Source organism: Rissa tridactyla, chromosome 1, assembly GCF_028500815.1.
Source record: "Rissa tridactyla isolate bRisTri1 chromosome 1, bRisTri1.patW.cur.20221130, whole genome shotgun sequence".
NCBI lineage: Eukaryota > Metazoa > Chordata > Aves > Charadriiformes > Laridae > Rissa > Rissa tridactyla.
Genome location: NC_071466.1, coordinates 10,179,241 through 10,203,940, shown reverse-complemented (window position 1 = coordinate 10,203,940; position 24,700 = coordinate 10,179,241). Strand labels below are relative to the sequence as shown.

The 24,700-nt window shown below is 51.4% G+C and overlaps 1 protein-coding gene across 1 annotated transcript in view; it reads right to left on the bottom strand.

Annotated features, from left to right (window-relative positions):
• Positions 1 to 12,422: 12,422 nt before the first annotated feature.
• The window catches only part of LOC128901193 (neuronal acetylcholine receptor subunit alpha-10-like), a 29,474-nt gene continuing 17,196 nt past the window's right edge, over positions 12,423 to 24,700 (bottom strand). The window contains exons 2-6 of the mRNA XM_054183032.1: positions 21,051 to 21,202; positions 20,428 to 20,686; positions 14,976 to 15,071; positions 13,064 to 13,241; positions 12,423 to 12,907 (exon numbers count right to left, since the gene is read on the bottom strand). Of these exons, the coding sequence (XP_054039007.1) occupies positions 12,423 to 12,907; positions 13,064 to 13,241; positions 14,976 to 15,071; positions 20,428 to 20,686; positions 21,051 to 21,202 (1,170 nt within the window). The remainder of the gene's footprint in view (positions 12,908 to 13,063; positions 13,242 to 14,975; positions 15,072 to 20,427; positions 20,687 to 21,050; positions 21,203 to 24,700) is intronic.

The window sequence follows — 24,700 nt, the reverse complement described above, 5'->3', positions numbered from 1 at the left end:
TCCTCGCCACTCCACGCCGCAGCACAGTGTGGTGCAGCACAGTGTGGTGCAACAGTCACCTACCTGAAGCCGCTTGCTCTGCAGCACAGATGAGAATATGCTGAGCCCCATCACAATCAGGAGGAGATGGCCTAGGGGAGACACGGCGTCAGAGCGCCCCATGGCACCGACTCCGGTGTCGCTGCGGTGCTCCCAGTCACCAGCACAGAACCGCAATGCGGCTCCCCAGTGTCCTCCTGGGTCCCCAGTGACGGGACCCGCAAGACTGCTGGGGTGTCAGAGGCCGAGGCTGCAGTCTGCCCAGACAATGCCAGACTGCGGTGCCCAGCATCCGCTGACGGCTCCAGTGGGGACCGCGTCCCTCTTTTGTAGTGTGGCAGGGGGGCACATCCCCCCTTTTTGACATCGTGGGGCAGTCAAAGCCCCCCTTGGTGACACTCAGCAGGGGATGAGGAAGAGTAAGAGAAGGAGGGCTCTTGCCCCAAGCTGCCAACAGGACTATTTCATAGCATGAACATCACGTTCAATATAAATTATAAAGTCTGCTGTGTAGTTCGACTCTCCCTTGATGGCGGTGGTCCAGAGAACTCCTTGCTGTAGTCTCGGAGCCCTGAGCCCTTCCCTTCCTCGTGAAGCCGCAGCGCTCGCAGTGTCCCCCATTGGCTGTCCCCTGCTGGGAGTGCACGGCTTCCTGCTGATGGAATGGGCTGGGTGTAGTCCTTGGGTATTTTATATTGATATCGGGATCGACACTGCTTCTTTAGCATTATTAATGTTAATTCTTTAGTTTTATCCTAGTAAATCTATTTCTATTGCAACCCTCCTGTTTCCTTGTTTTTCCCCAATTCCCCTTCCCGGGTGGGGAGGGGTCATCAGGTGAGAGAGTAATTGTCTAAAGGATAAGAAATTGTGGTGGGTTTCTCAAACCATAACAAGAAGGGAGGGAGAAGGAGAAGGGGAAAAGGAGAAGGAGAAGGGCCCCACCCTTTCAGGGCATGGTTTCGGTGGGAAGGGACCTCTAAAGCCCACCCAGTGCCACCCCCTGCCCTGGGCAGGGACACCTCCCACCAGCCCACCTTGCTCCAAGCCCCGTCCAACCTGGCCTTGATCCCCTCCAGGGATGGGGCAGCCACAGCTTCTCTGGGCAACCTGGGCCAGGGGCTCACCGCCCTCACAGCCAAGAATTTCTGCCCGAGATCTCAGTTCAATCTCCCCTCTTGCAGTGGATACCCCTTCCCCCTCGTCCCATGGCTCCCCTCCCTCATCCAGAGTCCCTCCCCAGCTTTCCTTGAACCCCCTGACGGACTGGAAGGGGCTCCAAGGTCTCCGCAGAGCCTTCTCTTCTCCAGACTGAACTTTTATAGATATTATTCAGTATTCCTGCTGAAAAATGAGAACCCCTGTCTGACCGTCTGGTTTCATTTCAGTCAGTATCTGGGAATGATTTCCCACAAAAGTGCTTTGACCATTCCTGGGGGATCAGCTTTCCTGGTAGGAAAAGCTTCTACTCCTCCTGAGGGTTGATCCATGATTACCAGCAGGTGCTTAACACCTTCCACAGGAGGCATGTCAGCATAAACGATCTGCAGCCTTTGGAATGTGTTTCTTTCCCATCTACAAGAAGGGTCGGAAGGAGGATCCGGGGAACCACAGGCCTGTGAGCCTGACGTCGGTACCAGGGAAGATCGTGGAGAGGATCATCTTGAGTGAGCTCTCACGGCAAGTGCAGGGCAGCCACGGAATCAGGGCCAGCCAGCATGGGTTTAGGAAAGGGAGGTCCTGCTTAACCAACCTGATCTCTTTCTATGACCATGTGAGCCGCCTGCTGGATGCGGGGAAGGCTGTGGACGTTGTCTCTCTGGACTTTGGTAAGGCCTTTGACACCGTCCCCCACAGCATTGTCCTGGAGAAGCTGGCGAATCCTGGCATAGACAAGTGTACTCTTTGCTGGGTTAAAAACTGGCTGGATGGCCGTGCCCAGAGAGTTGTGATTAGTGGGGTGAAATCCTCTTGGCGGCCGGTCACCAGTGGTGTCCCTCAGGGCTCAGTTTTGGGGCCAGTTTTGTTTAAAATCTTTATCAATGATCTGGATGAGGGGATTGAGTGCACCCTCGGTAGGTTTGCAGATGACACCAAGCTAGGTGGGAGTGTTGATCTGCTTGAGGGAAGGAAGGCTCTCCAGAGGGCCCTGGACAGGCTGGATGGATGGGCCAAGGCCAATTGGATGAGGTTTAATAAGGCCAAGGGCCGGGTCCTGCATTTCGGTCACAACAACCCCAAGCAACGCTAGGGGCTTGGGGAAGAGTGGCTGGAAAGCTGCCCCGCAGAAAAGGACCTGGGGGTGCTGGTGGCCGGCCAGCTTACCATGAGCCAGCAGTGTGCCCAGGTGGCCAAGAAGGCCAACAGCATTCTGGCTTGTATGAGGAATAGCGTGGCCAGCAGGAGCAGGGAAGTGACCGTGCCTCTGTACTCGGCACTGGTGAGGCCTCACCTGGAGTGCTGTGTTCAGTTCTGGGCCCCTCTGTACAAGAGGGACCTTGAAGTGCTGGAGCGTGTCCAGAGGAGAGCTACCAGGCTGGTGAGGGGTCTGGAGACCAAGTCCTATGAGGAGAGGCTGAGGGAGCTGGGCATGTTTAGCTTGGAGAAGAGGAGGCTGAGGGGAGACCTCATTGCCCTCCACAAGTCCCTGAAAGGAGGTTGGAGAGAGGTGGGTGTTGGCCTCTTCTCCCAGGTGAATAATGACAGGACCAGAGGAAATGGTCTGAAGCTGCGGCAGGGGAGGTTTAGATTAGATAGTAGGAAGAATTACTTCACTGAAAGAGTGGTCAGGCACTGGAATGACCTGCCCAGGGAGGTGGTGGAGTCACCATCCCTAGAGGTGTTTAAAAAACATCTAGATTTGGCACTTCAGGGCATGCTCTAGTGGCAGAGATTGCAGGTTGTTTGTTTGTGGGTTTTTTGGTTGTTTGGTTTTGGTTTTGGGTTTTTTTGGTGCGTGTATGGTTGGACTCGATGATCTCAAAGGTCCTTTCCAGCCATGAAGAGTCTCTGATTCTATGATTCCCAGTTAGGCTTACTTCCGCCTCCAGTACAGTCAACTCTTGGGATCCCCCTGTGACCCCAGAAATACAAATGGGTTCTGACCCTCTATAGCTTGACGGTATTAGAGTGCACTGTGCACCTGTGTCCACTAGAGCCTTATACTCCTGAGGGTCTGATGTGCCAGGCCATCGAGCCCACACCGTCCAATAAACCCGGTTGTCCCTTTCTTCCACCTGGCCGGAGGCAGGGCCCCTCTAATACCAGTCATAGTATCCATTACTCACTCACTTCTTGCAGAAATGACTTGGAAGTTCCTTCAAGAGGATCAGAAGCAAGATCAGGCCTTCTGCTCTGTCTGGGGAACTGCCCGCTGGAAAGTGGGGCGGCACTTTTCCTGGAGGGATCCCCTTTTGTGGTTGTCCTTCCTTGCAACTCCTGTACCCGTGTCCGCAGGATCCAAGTAGGTTGTTGTCGTGGTTTAGCCTCAGACGGCAACAAAGAACCACGTGCCGCTCGCTCGTGCCTTCCAAATACAGGAAGAATCGTAAGAAAAGGCAAGACTCTTGGGTTGAGACAAAGGCAGTTTAACAGAACAGCAAAGGGAACAGGCAAACAACAACAACACGGATAGGGGAATATACAAATGCGATTACGGAACCACCGTTCCCTCGCTGCTCGCCGGCCAGACCCAGGCCGCCCCAGCCCGCTTTTAAGCAGCAACTTCCTGCCCCCTCCCCCGGCAGCTCAGGGTGGGCGTGGCTCACATGGCATGGAATACCAGGAAAAGTTAACCCTATCCCCACCGGAACCAGGACATTATCCACCCCTTATTCCATACCATCTATGCCATGCCCAGCAGGTTCCAATGAATTGCCACCACTTTCCCCTGTTATATATATATATATACACACACATATAATGCCCTTAGTTTATGGGTCATCCCTCCAAAGTGTCCGTTGAGTTCTTTTAATCCACGGCTTTGGGCTCCATCTGTTAGAACAGTCTGTCAGGGCAGGTGAGATGCTGGGTGGTGCTGGTCTGTTGCATGCTGTATTTTTTTTCGGAGCTTGTGACTGGTGCACCTGGTGTGGCTCATGCACGCAGTCCATGGGCTGAAGATGTAGATCTTTAGGAAACTGCTGGGCGCCAGCTGCTGAGATCAGTTCTTATCCCATCATCCCTGTGCCTTACTTGTAGTACAACTGATAGCAATTATAGCAATGAGGACATACAGTGACGGTGTTACTTAGCAATTAACAGCACACAATCTGATTTATTGGCTATTCTCACCCAAAATCAGATCTCCATGAGGTACACATTGGACTTCCCCATCCTTCCGCATCACCCACCAAGTGCACCCAGGTCCTTGGGCAAAAGCAATCCCACGGATGGGTTTGCCTTTGCCTGAGGCAGGACTAACCCAGACTGTCTTCCCTAGCATATTCTTCATGTGCACTACGGGGACTTTATCCCCTTCTACAGTACGTGGAAGTTTTGATTGGGCAGGGCCAGCCCGATTGTTAGATCCCCTGGTGTTAACTAGCCAGGTAGCTTTTGCTAAATGCGTATCCCAGTGTTTGAAAGTCCCACCACCCATTGCTCTCAGTGTAGTTTTTAACAGTCCATTGTATCGTTCTATCTTCCCAGAGGCTGGGGCGTGATAGGGGATGTGATACACCCACTCGATACCATGCTCTTTGGCCCAGGTGTCTATGAGGCTGTTTCGGAAATGAGTCCCATTGTCCGACTCAATTCTCTCTGGGGTACCATGTCGCCACAGGACTTGCTTTTCAAGGCCCAGGATAGTGTTCCGGGCAGTGGCATGGGGCACAGGGTATGTTTCCAGCCATCCAGTGGTTGCTTCCACCATTGTGAGCACATAGCGCTTGCCTTGACGGGTTTGTGGCAGCGTGATATAATCAATCTGCCAGGCCTCCCCATATTTGTATTTCAGCCATCGCCCTCCATACCAAAGAGGCTTCAAACGCTTGGCTTGTTTGATCGCAGCGCATGTCTCACATTCATGGATGACCTGTGCAATAGTGTCCATGGTCAAGTCCACCCCTCGGTCACGAGCCCATCTATATGTCGCATCTCTCCCTTGATGGCCTGAGGAGTCATGGGCCCACCGAGCTATGAATAGTTCACCCTTATGTTGCCAGTCCAGATCCACCTGAGCCACTTCAATCCTAGCGGCCCGATCCACCTGCTGGTTGTTCTGATGTTCCTCCGTGGCCCGATTCTTCGGTACGTGGGCATCTACATGGCGTACTTTCACAACCAGATTCTCTATCCGGGCAGCAATATCTTGCCATAGGTCAGCAGCCCAGATGGGTTTGCCTCTGCGCTGCCAGTTGCCCTGCTTCCACTGCTGTAACCACCCCCACAGAGCATTTGCCACCATCCATGAGTCAGTGTAGAGATAAAGTACTGGCCATTTTTCTCGCTCAGCAATGTCCAAAGCCAGCTGAATAGCCTTCACCTCTGCAAACTGGCTCGATTCACCCTGTCCCTCACTGGCTTCTGCAACCTGTCGTGTAGGACTCCACACAGCAGCCTTCCACTTTCGATGCTTTCCCACAATACGGCAGGACCCATCAGTGAACAGGGCATATTTCTTCTCATTTTCTGGCAGTTTATTATATGGTGGGGCCTCTTCTGCACGCGTCACCTCCTCCTCTGGTGACATTCCGAAATCCTTGCCCTCTGGCCAGTCCATGATCACTTCCAGAATTCCTGGGCGACTGGGGTTTCCCATTCGAGTTCGCTGCGTGATCAGTGCAATCCACTTACTCCATGTAGCATCGGTTGCATGATGTGTGGTGGGGACACTTTCTTTGAACATCCAACCCAGCACCGGCAGTCGAGGTGCTAAGAGGAGCTGTGCTTCTGTACCAACTACTTCCGAAGCAGCTCGAACCCCTTCATATGCTGCCAATATCTCTTTTTCTGTTGGAGTGTAGCGGGCTTCGGATCCTCTGTATCCACGACTCCAAAACCCTAGGGGTCAACCTCGAGTCTCCCCTGGTGCTTTCTGCCAGAGGCTCCAGGTAGGGCCGTTCTCCCCGGCTGCGGTGTAGAGCACATTTTTAACATCTTGTCCTGCCCGGACTGGCCCCAGGGCCACTGCATGGACTATTTCCTGTTTGATTTGTTCAAAAGCTTGTCGTTGCTCAGGACCCCATTTAAAATCATTCTTCTTCCGGGTTACTTGATACAGAGGGCTTACAATTTGACTGTAATCTGGGATATGCATTCTCCAAAAACCCACAATACCTAAGAAAGCCTGTGTTTCCTTTTTACTAGTTGGTGGAGACATAGCTGCTATTTTGTTGATCACATCCATTGGAATCTGACGGCGTCCATCTTGCCATTTTATTCCTAAAAACTGGATCTCCTGCGCAGGTCCCTTGACCTTACTTCGCTTTATAGCAAAACCAGCGTTCAGAAGGATTTGGACTATTTTACTCCCTTTCTCAAAAACTTCTTCTGCTGTGTTTCCCCATACAATGATGTCATCAATGTACTGCAGATGTTCTGGAGCTTCACCCTGTTCCAGTGCAGTCTGGATCAGTCCATGGCAAATGGTGGGGCTGTGTTTCCACCCCTGGGGCAGTCGATTCCAGGTGTATTGGATGCCCCTCCAAGTGAAAGCAAACTGTGGCCTGCACTCTGCTGCCAAAGGGATTGAGAAGAATGCATTCGCTATATCAATCGTGGCATACCACTTGGCTGCCTTGGACTCCAGTTCGTACTGGAGTTCTAGCATGTCCGGCACAGCAGCACTCAACGGTGGCGTGACTTCATTCAGACCACGATAGTCTACAGTTAGCCTCCACTCTCCATTAGATTTTCGCACCGGCCATATGGGACTGTTAAAGGGTGAGCGAGTCTTGCTGATCACTCCTTGAACCTCTAGTTGACGAATCAGCTCATGGATGGGAATCAGAGAGTCTCGGTTAGTGCGATACTGCCGCCGATGCACCGTTGTGGTAGCAATCGGCACCTGTTGTTCTTTGACCCTCAACAACCCCACAACAGAAGAATCCTCCGAGAGACCAGGCAAGGCAGACAACTGTTTAACTTCCTCTGTCTCCAAAGCAGCTATGCCAAAGGCCCAGCGGTACCCTTTTGGGTCCTTAAAATACCCTCTCCTGAGGTAATCTATACCAAGGATGCATGGAGCCTCTGGGCCAGTCACAATGGGATGCTTTTGCCACTCATTCCCAGTTAGGCTCACTTCTGCCTCCAGTACAGTCAACTCTTGGGATCCCCCTGTCACCCCAGAAATACAAATGGGTTCTGCCCCTCTATAGCTTGATGGTATTAAAGTACACTGCGCACCCGTGTCCACTAGAGCCTTATACTCCTGTGGGTCTGATGTGCCAGGCCATCGAATCCACACCGTCCAATAAACCCGGTTGTCCCTTTCCTCCACCTGGCCGGAGGCAGGGCCCCCCTAATACTGGTCATAGTATCCATTACTCACTTCTTGCATAAATGACTTGGAAGTTCCTTCAAGAGGATCAGAAGCAAGATCAGGCCTTCTGCTTTGTCTGGGGAACGGCCCACTGGAAACTGGGGCGGCACTTTTCCTGGAGGGATCCCCTTTTGTGGTTGTCCTTCCTTGCAACTCCTGTACCCGTGTCCGGCGGATCGAAGTAGGTTGTCCATCCCACTTCCTCATGTCCTCTCCGTGGTCCCGCAGGTAGAACCACAGGGTGCCTCGTGGTGTGTACCCTCCGTACTCTCTCTCTTGAGTGGGGAAGTGCCTGCTTCTAATAGCTGAGATGCTGGCCCGTGCAGGTGGGGAGTAGGACATATTCTCTTCAAGTTGCTGGACCTTCCGCGACAGTTTCTCCACAGCTGAGACAAGGGGGGAAGAGAGACTTTCTTCATATCGCCGGAGCCGGCCAGCCACCTCATCCACCGTTGGTCCCTCTTCACCTTTCCATTCCATTACTGCCAGGGAGTTGGCATATGACGATGGTGCGCTCCGTACAAACTTCCGCCATATGGGCCTTGTGCATCGCACCTCATCAGGGTCTGTGGGTAAGTCTGCATTGTCCAAGTCATAATAAATCATCTCCCGCACGGCTAATTCTCTCAGGTACTGGATACCTCTTTCCATGGTAGTCCACTTGCTTGGCTGACATACAACATCCTCGCTGAAGGGGTACCTCTCCCTCACGCCTAACAGGAGTCGTTTCCAGAGGCTGAGGGCTTGGGTCTTTTTCCTGATCGCCTTGTCAATGCCGCCTTCCCTAGACAGGGATCCCAGCTGCCTGGCTTCCCTACCCTCTAATTCCAGGCTACTGGCCCCATTATCCCAGCACCGGAGCAGCCAGGTGACAATGTGCTCGCCTGAAAGTCGGCTAAAATCTTTTCGCATATCCCGCAGCTCACTCAAGGATAGGGATCGAGTAATTATCTCTGGTTCTGCCTCTTCCTCCTGCTCTCGTGATGGCCCTGGTTCATCATCATCTCTTACTAAGCGAACTGATTTCTTTGTGTACTTCTTCTTCTGTATGGGGGCAACTGATACTGGCATGGGTTGGTTCCCTGGTTCAGTGGCAGTGGCTACCACGGGGGTTGCAGTAGCCGCAGTGTCTGTCGCAAGGATTGCAGTAGCCGCAGTGTCCGTCGCAAGGATTGCAGTAGCCGCAGGGGCTGCCGCAGGGGCTGCAGCAGCCGCAGGGGCTGCAGCAGCCGCAGGGGCCGCCGCAGGGGCTGCAGCAGCCACAGGGGCCGCCGCAGGTCTGGTTTCCATCTCTTCCCCTTGAGGGTGCTGCATAATTCTGAGCAGTGCCTGGTAGATACTGGCCAGGGCCCAGCACAGCGCGGTGAGTTGTGCCTCTCTAGAATAGCCACAGCATTTTCCCTTCAAATATTCTACCACTTTATCAGGGTCCTGTAATTGTTCAGGGGTGAAGTCCCAGACCATTGGAGGTGAGTAGTTCTCTAGGTACCTGCCCATGCTCTCCCACATGCCATGCCACCCCTGACTATCCAGCCTCGGAGCAGATCTCCGGGTGGTAGTCTTAAATAGTCGCTTAACCCTAAACAAGACCTGGAACGTATTCAGGAGACATAGCACTACGAACACGCTAGTTTGAGTATCCCAAGGATATTCGAAATTCTCAAAAGCTGTCATACCTGACCCGAAGGAGAAAAGGGAGGCAAAAGGGCTGGGGAAATTATTAACAAATTCTGAGAGACGGTGTCCAATGTACGGACAGGACAGCAAAACCACATAAACACCCCAAAATAGCCGTCTGAACAGTGATGTTATCATATCATAAACAGATATCGCACAGGACAGCAGAATGATAATCCTCATCCCTGTTCCAGACATGGTAAACAGCATCGCAGGGAGTACATAAGCCATATAGGAATTTATGTAACACAGCCATGAGAACAAACCAAGCAACATGATGACCAGTGACTACTTACCTAATAAAATAAATGCATACAAAAAAAAACCCAAAACCGTTTTTTCCACGTTCTAGTTGGATTCTGTCGTTATCTCAACCCTTCGAGCCCCACGTTGGGCGCCAAAAAAGGACTGTCGTGGTTTAGCCTCAGACGGCAACAAAGAACCACGTGCCGCTCGCTCGTGCCTTCCAAATACAGGAAGAATCGTAAGAAAAGGCAAGACTCTTGGGTTGAGACAAAGGCAGTTTAACAGAACAGCAAAGGGAACAGGCAAACAACAACAACAACAACAACAACACGGATAGGGGAATATACAAACGCAATTACGGAACTGCCGCTCCCCCGCTGCTCGCTGCTCGCCGGCCGGACCGGGCCGCCCCAGCCCGCTTTTAAGCAGCTACTTCCTGCCCCCTCCCCCGGCAGCTCAGGGTGGGCGTGGCTCACATGGCATGGAATACCAGGAAAAGTTAACCCTATCCCCACCGGAACCAGGACAGTTGTCCATCCCACTTCCTCATGTCCTCCCCGTGGTCACGCAGGTAGAAGCACCACAGGGTGCCTCGTGGTGTGTACCTGAGATGCTGGCCCGTATAGGTGGGGAGTAGGACATATTCTCTTCAAGTTGCTGGACCTTTCGGGACAGTTTCTCCACAGCTGGGACAAGGCGGGAAGAGAGACTTTCTTCATATCGCCGGAGCCGGCCAGCCACCTCATCCACCGTTGGTCCCTCTTCGCCTTTCCATTCCGTTACTGCCAGTGAGTTGGCATATGACGATGGTGCGCTTCGTACAAACTTCCGCCACATGGGCCTTGTGCATTGCACCTCATCAGGGTCTGTGGGTAAGTCTGCATTGTCCGAGTCATAATAAATCATCTCCCGCACGGCTAATTCTCTCAGGTACTGGATACCTCTTTCCATGGTAGTCCTCTTGCTTGGTTGACATACAACATCTTCACTGAAGGGGTACCTCTCCCTCACGCCTGACAGGAGTCGTTGGCAGAGGCTGAGGGCTTGGGTCTTCTTTCCAATTGCCTTGTCAATGCCGCCTTCCCTAGACAGGGATCCCAGCTGCCTGGCTTCCCTACCCTCTAATTCCAGGCTACTGGCCCCGTTATCCCAACACCGAAGCAGCCAGGTGACAATGTGCTCGCCTGAAAGTGGGCTAAAATCTTCTCGCATATCCCACGGCTCACTCAAGGATAGGGATCAGGTAATTATCTCTGGTTCTGCCCCTTCCTCCTCTTCTCATGATGGCCCTGGTTCATCATCATCTCTTACTAAGCGAACTGATTTCTTCGTGTACTTCTTCTGTATGGGGGCAACTGATACTGGCACGGGTTGGTTCCCTGGTTCAGTGGCAGTGTCTGCCACAGGGCTTGCAGTAGCCGCAGTGTCTGTCACGGAATCACGGAATCTTCAGAGTTGGAAGGGACCTCTAGAGATCATCTAGTCCAACTCCCCTGCTAGAGCAGGATTGCCTAAAGCACATCCCTCAGGGCTGCATCCAGGCGGGTCTTGAAAATCTCCAGAGAAGGGGACTCCACAACCTCCCTGGGCAGCCTGTTCCAGTGCTCTGTCACCCTCACCATAAAGAAGTTTTTCCGTGTATTTGAACGGAACTTCCTATGTTCTAGCTTGTGCCCATTGCCCCTTGTCCTGTCACTGGGAACCATTGAAAAGAGCCTGGCTCCGTCCTCCTTAAACCCACCCTTTAGGTACTTGTAAACATTAATCAGGTCCCCCCTCAACCTTCTCTTCTCCAGGCTAAAGAGTCCCAGCTCTTTCAGCCTTTCCTCGTAAGGGAGATGCTCCAGTCCCATAATCATCTTGGTTGCCCTTCGCTGGACTCGCTCCGGTAGTTCCCTGTCCCTCTTGAACTGGGGAGCCCAAAACTGGACACAATACTCCAGTTGTGGCCTCCCCAGTGCAGAGTAGAGGGGGAGAATGACCTCCCTCGACCTACTGGCCACAGTCTTCAATATGCAGCCCAGGATGCCATTGGCCTTCTTGGCGACAAGGGCACACTGCTGGCTCATGGATAGTTTGCTGTCTACTAGGACCCCCAGGTCCTTCTCCTCAGAGCTGCTTCCCAGCATGTCCGCCCCTAACCTATACTGGTGCTGTCGGTCTGGTCTCCATCTCTTTCCCCTGAGGGTGCTGCATAACACTGAGCAGTGCCTGGTAGATAGTGGCCAGGGCCCAGCACAGTGCGGTGAGTTGTGCCTCTCTGGAAGAGCCCCAGTATTTCCCCTGCAGATATTCTACTCCTCTCTCAGGGTCCTGTAATTGTTCAGGGGTGAAGTCCCAGAGCATTGGAGGCGAGAAGTTCTCTAGGTACCTGCCCCTGTTCTCCCACATGCCATGCCACCCCTGCCTGTCCAGCCTCAGAGCCTCAGAGCTGGGGAGGGACTCTGGATGAGGGAGGGGAGCCATGGGACGAGGGGGAAGGGGTTTCCACTGCAAGAGGGGAGATTGAGCTGAGGTCTGAGGCAGAAATTCTTGGCTGTGAGGGCGGTGAGCCCCTGGCCCAGGTTGCCCAGAGAAGCTGTGGCTGCCCCATCCCTGGAGGGGTTCAAGGCCAGGTTGGCCGGGGCTTGGAGCAAGCTGGGCTGGTGGGAGGTGTGCCTGCCCAGGGCAGGGGGGTGGAATGAGATGATCTTTAAGGTCCCTTCCCACCCAAACCATTCTGTGGTTCTGTGATTCTATATCTATATTTCTCTACGTCACAACCCAGACAACTGCTTGGGGGGCCGTGACCCCTCAACCCTGCAGCTTTGGCAGCCCCGGCCGAGTCAGGTTCCCGCTCTCAGGCTCCTCTTCCCTGGCGCTGGTGGATCTTCCACCCTGCAGGTCCATGAAGGGCCAAGGGGGGCTCAGGACGAGCCACCCTCATGGGGCACCCGTGGCCACCACTGTCCCTGGGGGCAGTGAGTCCACAGGGCCATCAGGCAGCATTGCCCAGGACCAGCACACTCATGAGGAAGACCATGAGGAAGAAGACCCACATGAAGAAGCGGTCCATCACCTTGGCCACCTTCTTCCACTCGCCGGTCCGGCGCTGGGAGGCTTGGTGATGCCGGCAGCAGCCGGCGACGTAGCCCACGTTCCTCAGCAGGCCATCGTGGTGGCACAGGCAGCGGTCCCGGGGACAGCCCCCTGCCTCGGCACCCACCTCCCCCTCCATGGGGCTCTCCCCCGGCCCCCCAGTGTCCTCCCTGCCCGCCCGCCTGCCTGGCACCCGCCGGGGGCTCTTGCAGCTCTCGCCCACCTCGTAGACACAGCAGAGCCAGGCCATGTGGTGGAGGATGAGCCACCTGGCCCAGGGGGGCACGGGCCGGGCCCCCGGGCCGCAGTGGTGGACGTTCATGATGAAGATGGTCAGCGCGGTGGAGGCCGTGATCATGGTCATGGTGGCGATGTAGTACTTCCCTGCGTGGGTAATGGGTGGTGATGCCGCAGCGGGGTGGGGAGAGACCTGTGCCCACCTCCCCCCATCGAAACCCCCCCTGGCATGGGGGGGTGCCCACCACCCCGGTGCAGACGCCCTGGTCCCATGGGAGGGTCCTGGGTGCCATCAAGGCTCACCGATGAGCGGGACGCTCTCCGAGGGCTGCATGCTCTCCGCCACCAGCAGCTGGAAGACGGTGAGGGCCAGCAGCACTGTCACCCCCAGTGAGACCTTCTCCCCGGAGTCGGCCGGCAGGTAGAAGCCAAGGGGTGCCAGGAAGGAGACCATGATGCAGGGCAGGAGCAGGCTGAAGATGTGAACATAGTGACCAAGGATGAGGAAAAGGCTGAGGTACTTAATGCAGTCTTTGCCTCAGTCTTCAGCAGTAGGACCAGTTGTTCCCTGAGTACCCAGACCCCTGAGCTAGAAGACAGGGATGGGGAGCAGAATGAAGCCCCTGTAATCCAAAGGGAAACGGTGAGGGACCTGCTTCAGCACCTGGAGCTGCACAAATCTATGGGGCTGGATGGGATCCACCCAAGGGTATTGAAAGAGCTGGCGGAAGTGCTTGCCAGGCCACTTTGCATCATTTATGAGCAGTCCTGGACAACCGGGGAGGTCCCAGCTGACTGGAGGTTAGCAAATGTGACACCCATCCACAAGAAGGGTCGGAAGGAGGATCCGGGGAACTACAGGCCAGTCAGTCTGACCTCGGTGCCTGGGAAGGTCATGGAACAGATCCTCCTCAGTGCCATTACACGGCACATGCAGGAGAACAGGGTGATCAGGCCCAGTCAGCATGGGTTTGTGAAGGGCAGGTCATGCCTATCAAACCTAAGATCCTTCTACGATAAGGTGACCCACTTAGTGGATGAGGGAAAAGCTGTGGATGTTATCTACTTGGATTTTTGCAAAGCTTTTGACACCGTTTCCCACAGCATTCTCCTGGAGAAACTGGCTGCTCATGGCCTGGACAGGTGTACTCTTCGCTGGGTAAAAAACTGGCTGGATGGCCGTGCCCAGAGAGTGGTGGTAAATGGAGTTAAATCCAGTTGGTGTCCGGTCACAAGTGGTGTCCCCCAGGGCTCGGTGCTGGGGCCGGTTCTCCTTAATATCTTTATCAATGATCTGGATGAGGGGATCGAATGCACCCTCCGTAAGTTTGCAGATGACACTAAGCTGGGCGGGCGTGTTGATCTGCTTGAGGGGAGGTTGGCTCTGCAGAGGGATGTGGACAGGCTGGACCGATGGGCTGAGACCAATGGTATGAGGTTCAACAAGGCCAAGTGCCGGGTCCTGCACTTGGGTCACAACAACCCCATGCAGCGCTACAGGATTGGGGCAGAGTGGCTCGAAAGCAGCCCGTCAAAAAAGGACCTGGGGGTGTTGGTTGACAGCCGGTTGAATAGGAGCCAGCAGTGTGCCCAGGTGGCCAAGAAGGCCAACAGCATCCTAGCCTGTATCAGGAATAGCGTGGTGAGCCGGACTAGGGAAGTGATCATCCCCCTGTACTCGGCACTGGTGAGGCCCCACCTCGAGTACTGCGTTCAGTTTTGGGCCCCTCGCTACAAGAGGGACATTGAGGTGTTGGAGCGTGTCCAGAGAAGGGCTACAAAGCTGGTGAGGGGTCTGGAGGACAAACCTTATGAAGAACGACTGAGGGAGCTGGGGTTGTTTAGCCTGGAGAAGAGGAGGCTGAGGGGAGACCTTCTCGCTCTCTGCAACTCCCTGAAAGGAGGTTGGAGAGAGATGGGGGCTGACCTCTTCTCCCTGGTGACAAGTGATAGGGTGAGAGGAAACGGGTTCAAGTTATGTCAGGGGAGGTTTAGATTGGATATTAGGAAACATTTTTTCACTGAAAGGGTTATTAAACATTGGAATAGGCTGCCCAGGGAGGTGGTGGATTCACCATCCCAGGAGGTGTTTAAAAAAAAGGGTAGATGGGGCACTTAGGGACATGTTTAGAAGTGGCTTTTGTCAGGGTAGGTTAAAGGTTGGACTTGATGATCTTAAAGGTCCCTTCCAACCTCAGCGATTCTATGATTCTATGTAGAAGGAGGCGCGGCGGCGGAGGAGCAGCGTGTAGGTGACATCAGGGTAGGGCTCAGAGCAGCAGCCATAGGTGATGACGTTCCTCGTGGCCGGTGTTATAGATTGTGGCCCAATAATTGACAGGAACCAGTCCGATTAATCAAATTAGTTTATTAAGCAAGCGGCAGCAAGCAAAACAGCGCTGGGCGGCCGGGGAGTCTTTGCTCCGCCAACGGCGCACACCCACTTCCCGAAAGTAGTTGATTATATACCCTTCTGGTTCCCGTATATGTGTCAATCCTGGTATATTCTGTGTCTGAGCGACGTGTTGCTAGGGGGTCGGTCTTGTCCCGCCTCCTGATGGTGGTGGGGCTGAAGGCTCCTCATCTTTATCAGTGTCCTTGGGGAGACTCTTTTCAGCTTATCTCACAACTTAGCTCTTCCCTTTGAAGTGTTAAAACACACCAGATGCCTGTGATTTAGGCCTTGAGGTGTCAAAGTGCACCAGATAGCACGCTGGATGCCTGCGATTTAAGTATGTGAAGAGTCGAAACAGTGTAAGTTTTCACCAGCCTTTAAGAAAGCCTGATTTGATTAACAAACATGATTCTATTTATTACAATCCCCCCCCCTCTTTTTTTTTTTTTTTTTTATTTACCATTTTGTTCATCAAATCTTTGGAGTTCAGCGTGACTTAAAGCTAATGTTTCTTCTATTGCTGGTTCCTGATCTAATGACTCGTATTTAGCCCTGAGAAGCATTAAATGGGCAGCTTCCAGTCTGCCCTTTACAATTTCAATTACTCTGTTCAATATACAAGGGCCAAATGTTAATCCCAAAATTAATAGTAGCATAGGTCCCGCAATGGTAGACAATAGCGTAGTCATCCATGGGGAATAATTGAACCAGGATTCATACCAACTTTGCTGTGCTTCTCTTTCTTTCTTTCTTTTTTCTAATCCTTCTCGTAGTTTTGTCATGGTGTCTCTAACTACTCCAGTGTGATCTGCATATACGCAGCATTCCTCATCCAGAGCAACACACAACCCCCCTTGCTGTGCAAACAATAAGACACCTACAAGATTTAGTAAAATTAAAATTAGAGTGTGGCGAGAAGGGTGGAAACCCGGCCGGCTAATAAGTTTAGTTTGAACACTCACTCCAATTACCCAGTCCTTTTCAGTGCTATCACTCCTCCCGGGGCATTTCGTGCGATTCCCTTGGTTAACACTGAGGCAGTCCTCCCAGTGTCTTTGTACAGTCCCACTCTTTGGGTTCTGTTCTCCACAGCTTTGTACTCCTCTGCCTCGCTCGTCAACTCGGTTGCTTTGAGCCACGAGGGGTATCATCTTCTCGGCAGCAGGGGTAGTCTTCAGGGACTGCATCGATTCCAAAATCCTTCCAACACTCATAACATGGGAATTCGTCTGATTCCTTTCCACAAGTTATAGAGTCCTCCCGAGTTCTTTTAGTCTGGATCACCATTAATGCCGCTCTTTTTCCTTCTTGATCAGCAAGATTGTTTCCTCTGACTAATGGGCTTAATCCTTTTTGGTGTCCTTTTAAATGTACTACGGCTATTCCCGCTGGTCCTCGTAATGCTTGTAAGACCTGGATTATTAATTCCTGGTGTATTAATCCTTTTCCTTGAGAATTTATTAAACCCCTTTCTTCCCAAATTTTTCCAAAAGTATGCACTACGCCAAAGGCATATTTTGAATCCGTATATATGGTTCCAATTTTACCTTTTAAAAGTTGCAAGGCTCTTAATACAGCATGTAGTTCACAAGCCTGTGCAGACCAACTAGGACTCAGAGGTCCTGATTCTATTACACTAAATGTTTTCCCATCAATGATTGCAAATGCTGATTTTCTCTTTCCTTCAACTACCTGGGATGATCCATCTACAAATAGCTTTTCTCCTTCTCCAAGTTCTTCCTCATCTAAATCTGGTCTGATTTTTGTTTGCTCCTCAATGTTGTAAAGACAATCATGATTTATTTTGTCACTCGGCTCCCCATACAAAAACTGTGCTGGATTCTGCACGCTTGTTACCTCGAGTTCCAGTTTGGGAGAGGAAATTAGGATGCCTTTATATTTTAGGAGCCGGGGCATCTGTTATCCATTTGTCAGCTTTTTGTTGCAAAATTCCCCTGATGTTGTGAGGTGATAATACCCTCAATTCTCCTCCAAAGGTAATTTTATGGGCTTCCTCTACCAAAAGGGCTGCGGCTACTACCACTTGAAGGCAGGTAGGCCAACCCCTACTTACAGGGTCCAGGAGTTTAGATAAGTATCCCACAGGTTTCTTTCTTCCTGCCCATTCTTGTGCTAATACCCCAAATGCGGTCCCTTCATCAACATTGATAAATAGATAAAATGGTTTCTTTACATCTGGCAGGCTCAAAACTGGGGCATTTACTAAATCAGTTTTTAGTGTTTCTAATTGTTTATCATCATCCTCCGACCATTTCAATAATCCATCCTTAGTTAATTTGGTATAGAGGAACTTCACCTTTTTGCTATAGTTCTCAATCCATTGCCTGCAATAGCCAAAGAGACCTAATAATTGCCTAACCTGTCTTTTAGTTCTAGGAGCCGGTAATGACAATATGCCATTCACCCTTTCGGGGTCTAATTTCTTAGTTCCCTTGCTTAGTCTGTGTCCCAGATATTTTACTTCTTTCTCAACAAATTGTAGTTTTGATTTTGATACCTTCAATCCTTGTAAACTCAAAAAATTTAGTAACTTAATACTTTCCTGCCTCACTTTTTCTTCGCTATCACCAGCTAGGAGCAAATCATCCACAGATTGGACCAGTGTGACTCCTTCACTTAACTCATACCCCTTCAGGATTTGTTCTAAGGCTTGTCCGAACAAGTTCGGAGATTCGGTAAACCCTTGGGGCAATACCGTCCGCCGTAATTGTTTCCGATGGTTATCTGGGTCTTCCCATTCAAAAGCAAAGTAATCTCGGCAATCTTCTTTGAGAGGGCATGCCCAGAATGCATCCTTCAGATCTATTACACTATACCATTGATTATCGGGCCCTATTTGACTCAGGAGGGTGTGTGGATTCGCCACCACCGGGAATCTAGCTATTGTTCTCTGGTTAATTTCTCATAAGTCATGTACTAACCTATATTTTCCATCCGGCTTTTTTTTTTTGTTTTTTTTTTTTGTTTTTTTTTTTTTTTCAGGCAGGATGGGGGTATTAAAAGGAGACATACAGGGTTCTAGCAACCCCTTTTCAAGTAATCTTTGGATCTCAGGTTTCAAACCTAGCCTCCCTTCTCTAGGAAGGGGGTATTGTTTTATTCTGACTGGTATTTCTGGGTTCCTTATTGTTACTGAAAAGGGTTCAATATCTAACTTACCTACTGTTTCCGGGGTGTACCAGACTTCAGGATTTATTTTCTCTTCATCTATTACTTGTAAGGGACACAGTTTAATTTTTTTTAGTGTTTCATTTTTTACTTCTAAGCCAATTCCTAATTCAATCATCAAATCTCGGCCCAATAAATTATAGTCTGCTTCAGGCATGAGTAGCAGGGACCCCACCCCTACCTTAGAATGGGTTTCAAAAAACACATCCTTTATTACGGGTATTCCAAAAGGTTCTCCTTTTGCTCCAATAACCTGTGTAGTCGCCGAGGATATTTTACATCCTTGGGGCAATTTTTGAACGGTAGATCTTTCTGCTCCCGAGTCCACTAGGAACTCAATTTCTTGTTGCTGGGGACCCACTTTTAGTTTTATCAAGGGCTCTCGTGTTTTTTTTTTTTGTTTTTTTTGTTTTTTTTTCCTCGGGTTCCCAGCAAATAGAGCCCCTGACACCCCTAGTCTTTGAACATTTTCTCATCCATCATTCTCTTTCTGCAGTCCTTTTTAACATGCCCTTTTCCTCCACAATAAAAACAAACCACAGTTCCCCATTCTCTCCCTCTTAAAGGTTTTCGGGTCTCCTGTCTTATCTGGCGAGCTTCAAACCCTTTTCCAGGGGTTGACGTCCTTTGCCCTTCTCTGACTGCAGCTACCAACATTCTGGCTTGTTTCTTATGTATTTCCTCCTCCCTGCGGACATACACTTTCTGGCTTCCCTTAACAATTCATCCAAACCCCTATCCTGCCAATCCTCCACTTTCTCCAGCTTCTTTCTAATGTCCGTCCATGATTTAGCTACAAATTGGTTTTTTTCCTACCCCCCTGTTTCTTCTCTCTCAAGTGATATAGATTTACTCTAGTCTCTGACCTTATCCACAAGTGTGCATATTCACTCTCCTCCAGGCTAAAGGGTTCCTTAGAATTAACATAAATATGTAAAGCCTGGCATATCCAATCTTCAAAGGACCCAAAACCGGGCCAATACAGGTGGTCACTTCTAATTTGTTTCCCACCCCAAACTTCCATACAATAACGTATCATTTTTGCTTTATCCTTACCCTGCCTAGAAGGGTAATCATCCCAATATTTAATCATTAATCCTAACAAACTGTCTGGCGGTATCTGGGGTAACCTAACCTTAGGCACCGACCCACCCATGGGATCAGAAGGCTTGCTTTTCTTCTGTCCCATCTTCCGGAGTGCCTTCACACACGCACACAATCTTTTCCCCCTGTTCGTGGCCCAGTCCCTCGCGGGAGATGGGAACCGCACTACTAAGGGGTCCGCACTTGCTTCGTCCTCAAGTGGACGTCTCACACAGGCACACTCCAGGATACCCAACCCCAACTGAACGGATCACCGGCCTATACTTACTCACTCCTGAGTCTTCGTTCGGGTCTTCGTGCACAAAGTTTACAGGGTTGCCGGCTTTTATTTGCTTGCTGCCGAATTTCGAGTTCGTCGGTAGAGGTTTTGGGTGTAAAAACCCCCAACAGGGGCCGCTTACTCAGCGGGGCGCCCCCCTGTGAGGTTTACAGCCAAATTGCCTCTATCCAAGTTACGGCACCAAATTTGTTATAGATTGTGGCCCAATAATTGACAGGAACCAGTCCAATTAATCAAATTAGTTTATTAAGCAAGCGGCAGCAAGCAAAACAGCGCTGGGCGGCCGGGGAGTCTTTGCTCCGCCAACGGCGCACAGCCACTTCCCGAAAGTAGTTGATTATATACTCTTCTGGTTCCCGTATATGTGTCAATCCTGGTATATTCTGTGTCTGAGCGACGTGTTGCTAGGGGGTCGGTCTTGTCCCGCCTCCTGATGGTGGTGGGGCTGAAGGCTCCTCATCTTTATCAGTGTCCTTGGGGAGACTCTTTTCAGCTTATCTCACAACTTAGCTCTTCCCTTTGAAGTGTTAAAACACACCAGATGCCTGTGATTTAGGCCTTGAGGTATCAAAGTGCACCAGATAGCACGCTGGATGCCTGCGATTTAAGTATGTGAAGAGTCGAAACAGTGTAAGTTTTCACCAGCCTTTAAGAAAGCCTGATTTGATTAACAAACATGATTCTATTTATTACAGCCGGCATGCCCTGCGCCTCCCACTCCACGTTCTCCACGAAGTCCGTCAGGTCCCCGGTGTCCAGCCGGTTGCGGAGGTCGATCTGGTTCCCGTTGTAGGTCCAGGAGCCGAAGGTGAGGCGGCACCGCTGCCCATCGAAGGGGAAGTAGGAGACATCCACCTTGCAGGAGCTCTTGGTGATGGCGGGCGAGTCCCATGTGATGTGCCCCTCGGAGCGCAGCACCACGTTGGTCTCCACCGAGCCGCCAAAGCCGTCGTCGGTGCTGGGGGAGGGATCGCTGTGGGGCCAGGATGGCCCCGAGCCCCACGTGGGGCAAGGGTCTGCGGGGCCGGGGCCGAGCACTGGTCCCCAACCCCGTGTCCCCTCCCCACGTCACCCCCAGGAAGAGGGGGCTCGCTGCCCCTGGTCACCCCCGTGGTGGCACATCCCAGCTGCCAGGTGGGTGGCACACCAGGCTGATGCCAGCACCTCCTGCCGCCGCCTTCTCACCCAGTCGAGGTGACCGTCTCCCCACATCCCCCACACCAGGACCCCCCTGCTCCCCGTTGGCAACACCCCCAGCCCCAGCCTCAGCCCCCCCAGCTCCGGGAGCAGCCGGGGGGTGGGGGAGGGCGAGCAGCACCCACTCGTTGTAGAGGATGATGATGTGCGGCCGCCAGACGTAGCTGCTGGGGATGCGGATGCTGTCGATGACGCCGTAAGCGTCCTTGTCCCAGGCGAGGTGGGCGTCCAGCCAGGCCTGACGGACCCACAGGTAGGAGGTGAGGACCTGGTTCACCTTGTCCTGCCGAGGGCAGAGGGTGGGGGACGGGGACAGGGACAGACCTCGCTGCCCCCCTGTGGAATAAATACTACATTGGCTAAAAACACAAAAGTACAGCATTGTTCACACAGGAAGGAAAAGTAGAAAATCAAGAGGCTTCTGAGGGAGAAAACAGCTGCAGCTGGCATGAAGAATACAACACCTGTGGTTCCCTGATAAGCTACATGAGGTACGGGACGGGATGCAATTATTCCGCGGCTTTACCTTAGGATGTATAGCGGATACGGGAATGGGATGATACCAGGAAACAGATAAGCTGCCAATTAGCAAAACACATCTCCACCCCGAAGGCTACCCGCCTGCAAGGTGCAACCGCTCCTTCTTGAGCCTGCGCCCTGAGCTTCTCGTAAACTAGACCTTTAATTGTGAAGCGAGAAAAATTTACACCACTCATGATAAAAGTATGTATGACTAAAGTCACTCAAACTCCACCTCGAAGATAACAAATAGTAGAAAAATAGCCCGAGAGAGGGGGGATACCCAGGGAAGACACCATCGCAAAGAATTCCATCACTGGCTTCTGGGAGCAGGCGACGGGCTGAGCCTCTCTTCCCCCCCATAGGGACGCCTTTGGGTAAGACCTAGATTATACCGAGGGCTTCCTCGGGAAACTTAGAAATTTCTCTAGAGACTCTCTTTTCTGCATGTATAGCCAGGCTGTATCGTTAGAACTTTGTCCCGCGTTTTGTAGATGTAACAATACTTTCATTTGCACGTGCTTTGCAGACAGTGTATTTATCACCGGCTGCCCTAAGAACCTATCTATCTGTTGCTTAAATAAACTGCACTTTTTGAAGTAGCTTGTCCTTTTGGTTTCTCACTGAACGCGACCAAAGACTCGAGAGTGGCCGTGCTAGTTCATGAGCACGACTGGACTGAAGGTGCAGTCCAGTAGTAGTGTATCCATCCAGCCAGCCAGCCAGCCTGTCCAGGGCCCTCTGTAGAGCCTTCCTTCCCTCAAGCCAATCAACACTCCCACCTAGTTTGGTGTCGTCTGCAAACTTACTGAAGGTGCACACAATCCGCTCATCCAGATCATTGATAAAGATATTAAACAAAACTGGCCCCAAAACTGAGCCCTGAGGGACACCACTGGTGACCGGCTGCCAAGAGGATTTCACCCCACTAATCACAACTCTCTGGGCACGGCCATCCAGCCAGTTTTTAACCCAGCAAAGAGTACACTTGTCTATGCCACGATTCGCCAGCTTCTCCAGGAGAATGCTGTGGGGGACGGTGTCAAAGGCCTTACCAAAGTCCAGAGAGACAACGTCCACAGCCTTCCCCGCATCCAGCAGGCGGCTCACATGGTCATAGAGAGAGATCAGGTTGTTAAGCAGGACCTCCCTTTCCTAAACCCATGCTGGCTGGCCCTGATTCCGTGGCTGCCCCGCACTTGCCGTGAGAGCTCACTCAAGATGATCCTCTCCATGATCTTCCCTGGTACCGACGTCAGGCTCACAGGCCCATAGTTCCCCGGATCCTCCTTCCGACCCTTCTTGTAGATGGGCGTCACATTAGCCACCCTCCAGTCATCTGGTACCTGCCCTGTTGACCAGGATTGTTGATAAATGATGGAGAGAGGCGTGGTGAGCTCTCTCGCCAGCTCCCTGAGTACTCTTGGGTGAATCAGTCGGGACGGACAAACGACAAGACTCTCCTTGAAGAGTTAAGTTAAGCTCTCTCTTTATTACAAACTTGGCTTTCTTATATATCTAATCTTTTGTTCATGTGTTCTTTCTACGCATTAGCGTAGCTTCCTCAAATAATGTCTGCCCTAGGTTTGTCCATTGCGTTACACTAAATGCCGTAACCGACGTTACTTCTACTCCCTCTTCCTTTCCCCACAATAGCATTTTTCGCAAGGTCACTTCAGGGAGGATTACGCCCTGCCGCTTTAACAGCAGCGTCCATGTGGAGAGTACAGTCTGCTCTTCCTTAGTTAACTTCTCTCCCATGTCCCCGGTGGCTCACCTACTACAGGTGTCTTCTGAAATATGATCCGGATCCGTCAACAGCTCTGCCCGCTGTCTTCAGCTTCACTGGGCTCCGTCCCCACGACTATTTCCAGTCGTCTTCTTCCTCAGTATCACGTCGGGGTCACCAATTGTCGTTTCAGTCGGGACGGACAAACGACAAGACTCTCCTTGAAAAGTTAAGTTAAGCTCTCTCTTTATTACAAACTTGGCTTTCTTATATATCTAATCTTTTGTTGACACTCCGTTCACGTGTTCTTTCTACGCTTTCAATTGGTTAGGTTACATAGCACACGCGCTCGTAGCTACAATACGATTGGTTATTGAAATCCTGTTCGCATTGCTCAAAATCTGGCTTCCTCACAGCCTAACTCTCCTTCTTCTCTGAAGCGATCTTCTTCTTTCTCCTTTTTGTTACTTTGCCCTTATATGACGCAACTCGCGGCCTTCTTACGGCTACACTGCAATCTCTATCTCTTCTGTCAAAGGGTCTACGGGCCCGCCGCATCCCCCAACATGTATGTTATTGCATGCCTTAGTAGACTGCTCTGTGTTATGCCCTGCGAGACTAAAATGAACCCAGCAGAAGCGGTCTCCTGAGCAAGGGGGTGGAATATGGGAAAGCAACGGCAGATCGGCGAGGAGGATTGTAAATACACTCAAGGGACTCGCACCTGGGTGCTGGAAAACACATATATCACACCAATCGTTATTCAGTCTCGGGTGCTGGCAAGAAAAACGTTTGGATGACATAAGCCTGTGATGGACTCACAGACACCTCATCTAGCTGCTTGAGAATCTTGGCCTGTTGTGGAAGAAGATCAAAGCACAGTACCAGCAAGAACAGGGAGTCCGCATGCGCTCCTGCTAACGAGGACTCTTTTGCTGCCAAGGATTCGTGATAACAAGGACTCTCTTGCTGCCAAGGATAAGTTTAACAATGCTACTAGTACCGCTATTTCTGAGTTGTTGCTGGATGTAGATAGTATTCGATATGCGATGTTGCAAAACAGAACTGCTACTGATTTTTTGCTTTCAGCTCACAGACATGGTTGTCAAGATTTTAAAGGACTGCATTGTATGAATCTAAGTGACCACTCCAAATCCATCCATGCCCAGTTGCAGGAACTGCACCGACCGAACCAGCAACTTGTGGAGACCACTGGGTGAAATCTCTTTGCTGGCTGGACTTGGGGGTGGGGTTGGTTGAAGCAAATTATACTCATTGCCTGTGTGGAAGGAATTTGTCTGTTATGTTTAGTATGCTGTTTGCCGTGTGTAATAAGCATTATACGATCAGTTGTAAATGCCGCTTTGCATCGTACCCTCGTACGAGTTGTAGAATATGTTGCTCTAAAAACTATGTGTGTATCCATGAGAACCCGACCTTCACAGAAGAAGCTAAGACGGGATTACAACAATGTAGTCACGTATCAGACAGCCGCTGTTAGCAAAGCTGGATCATGAGTTTGGTGAG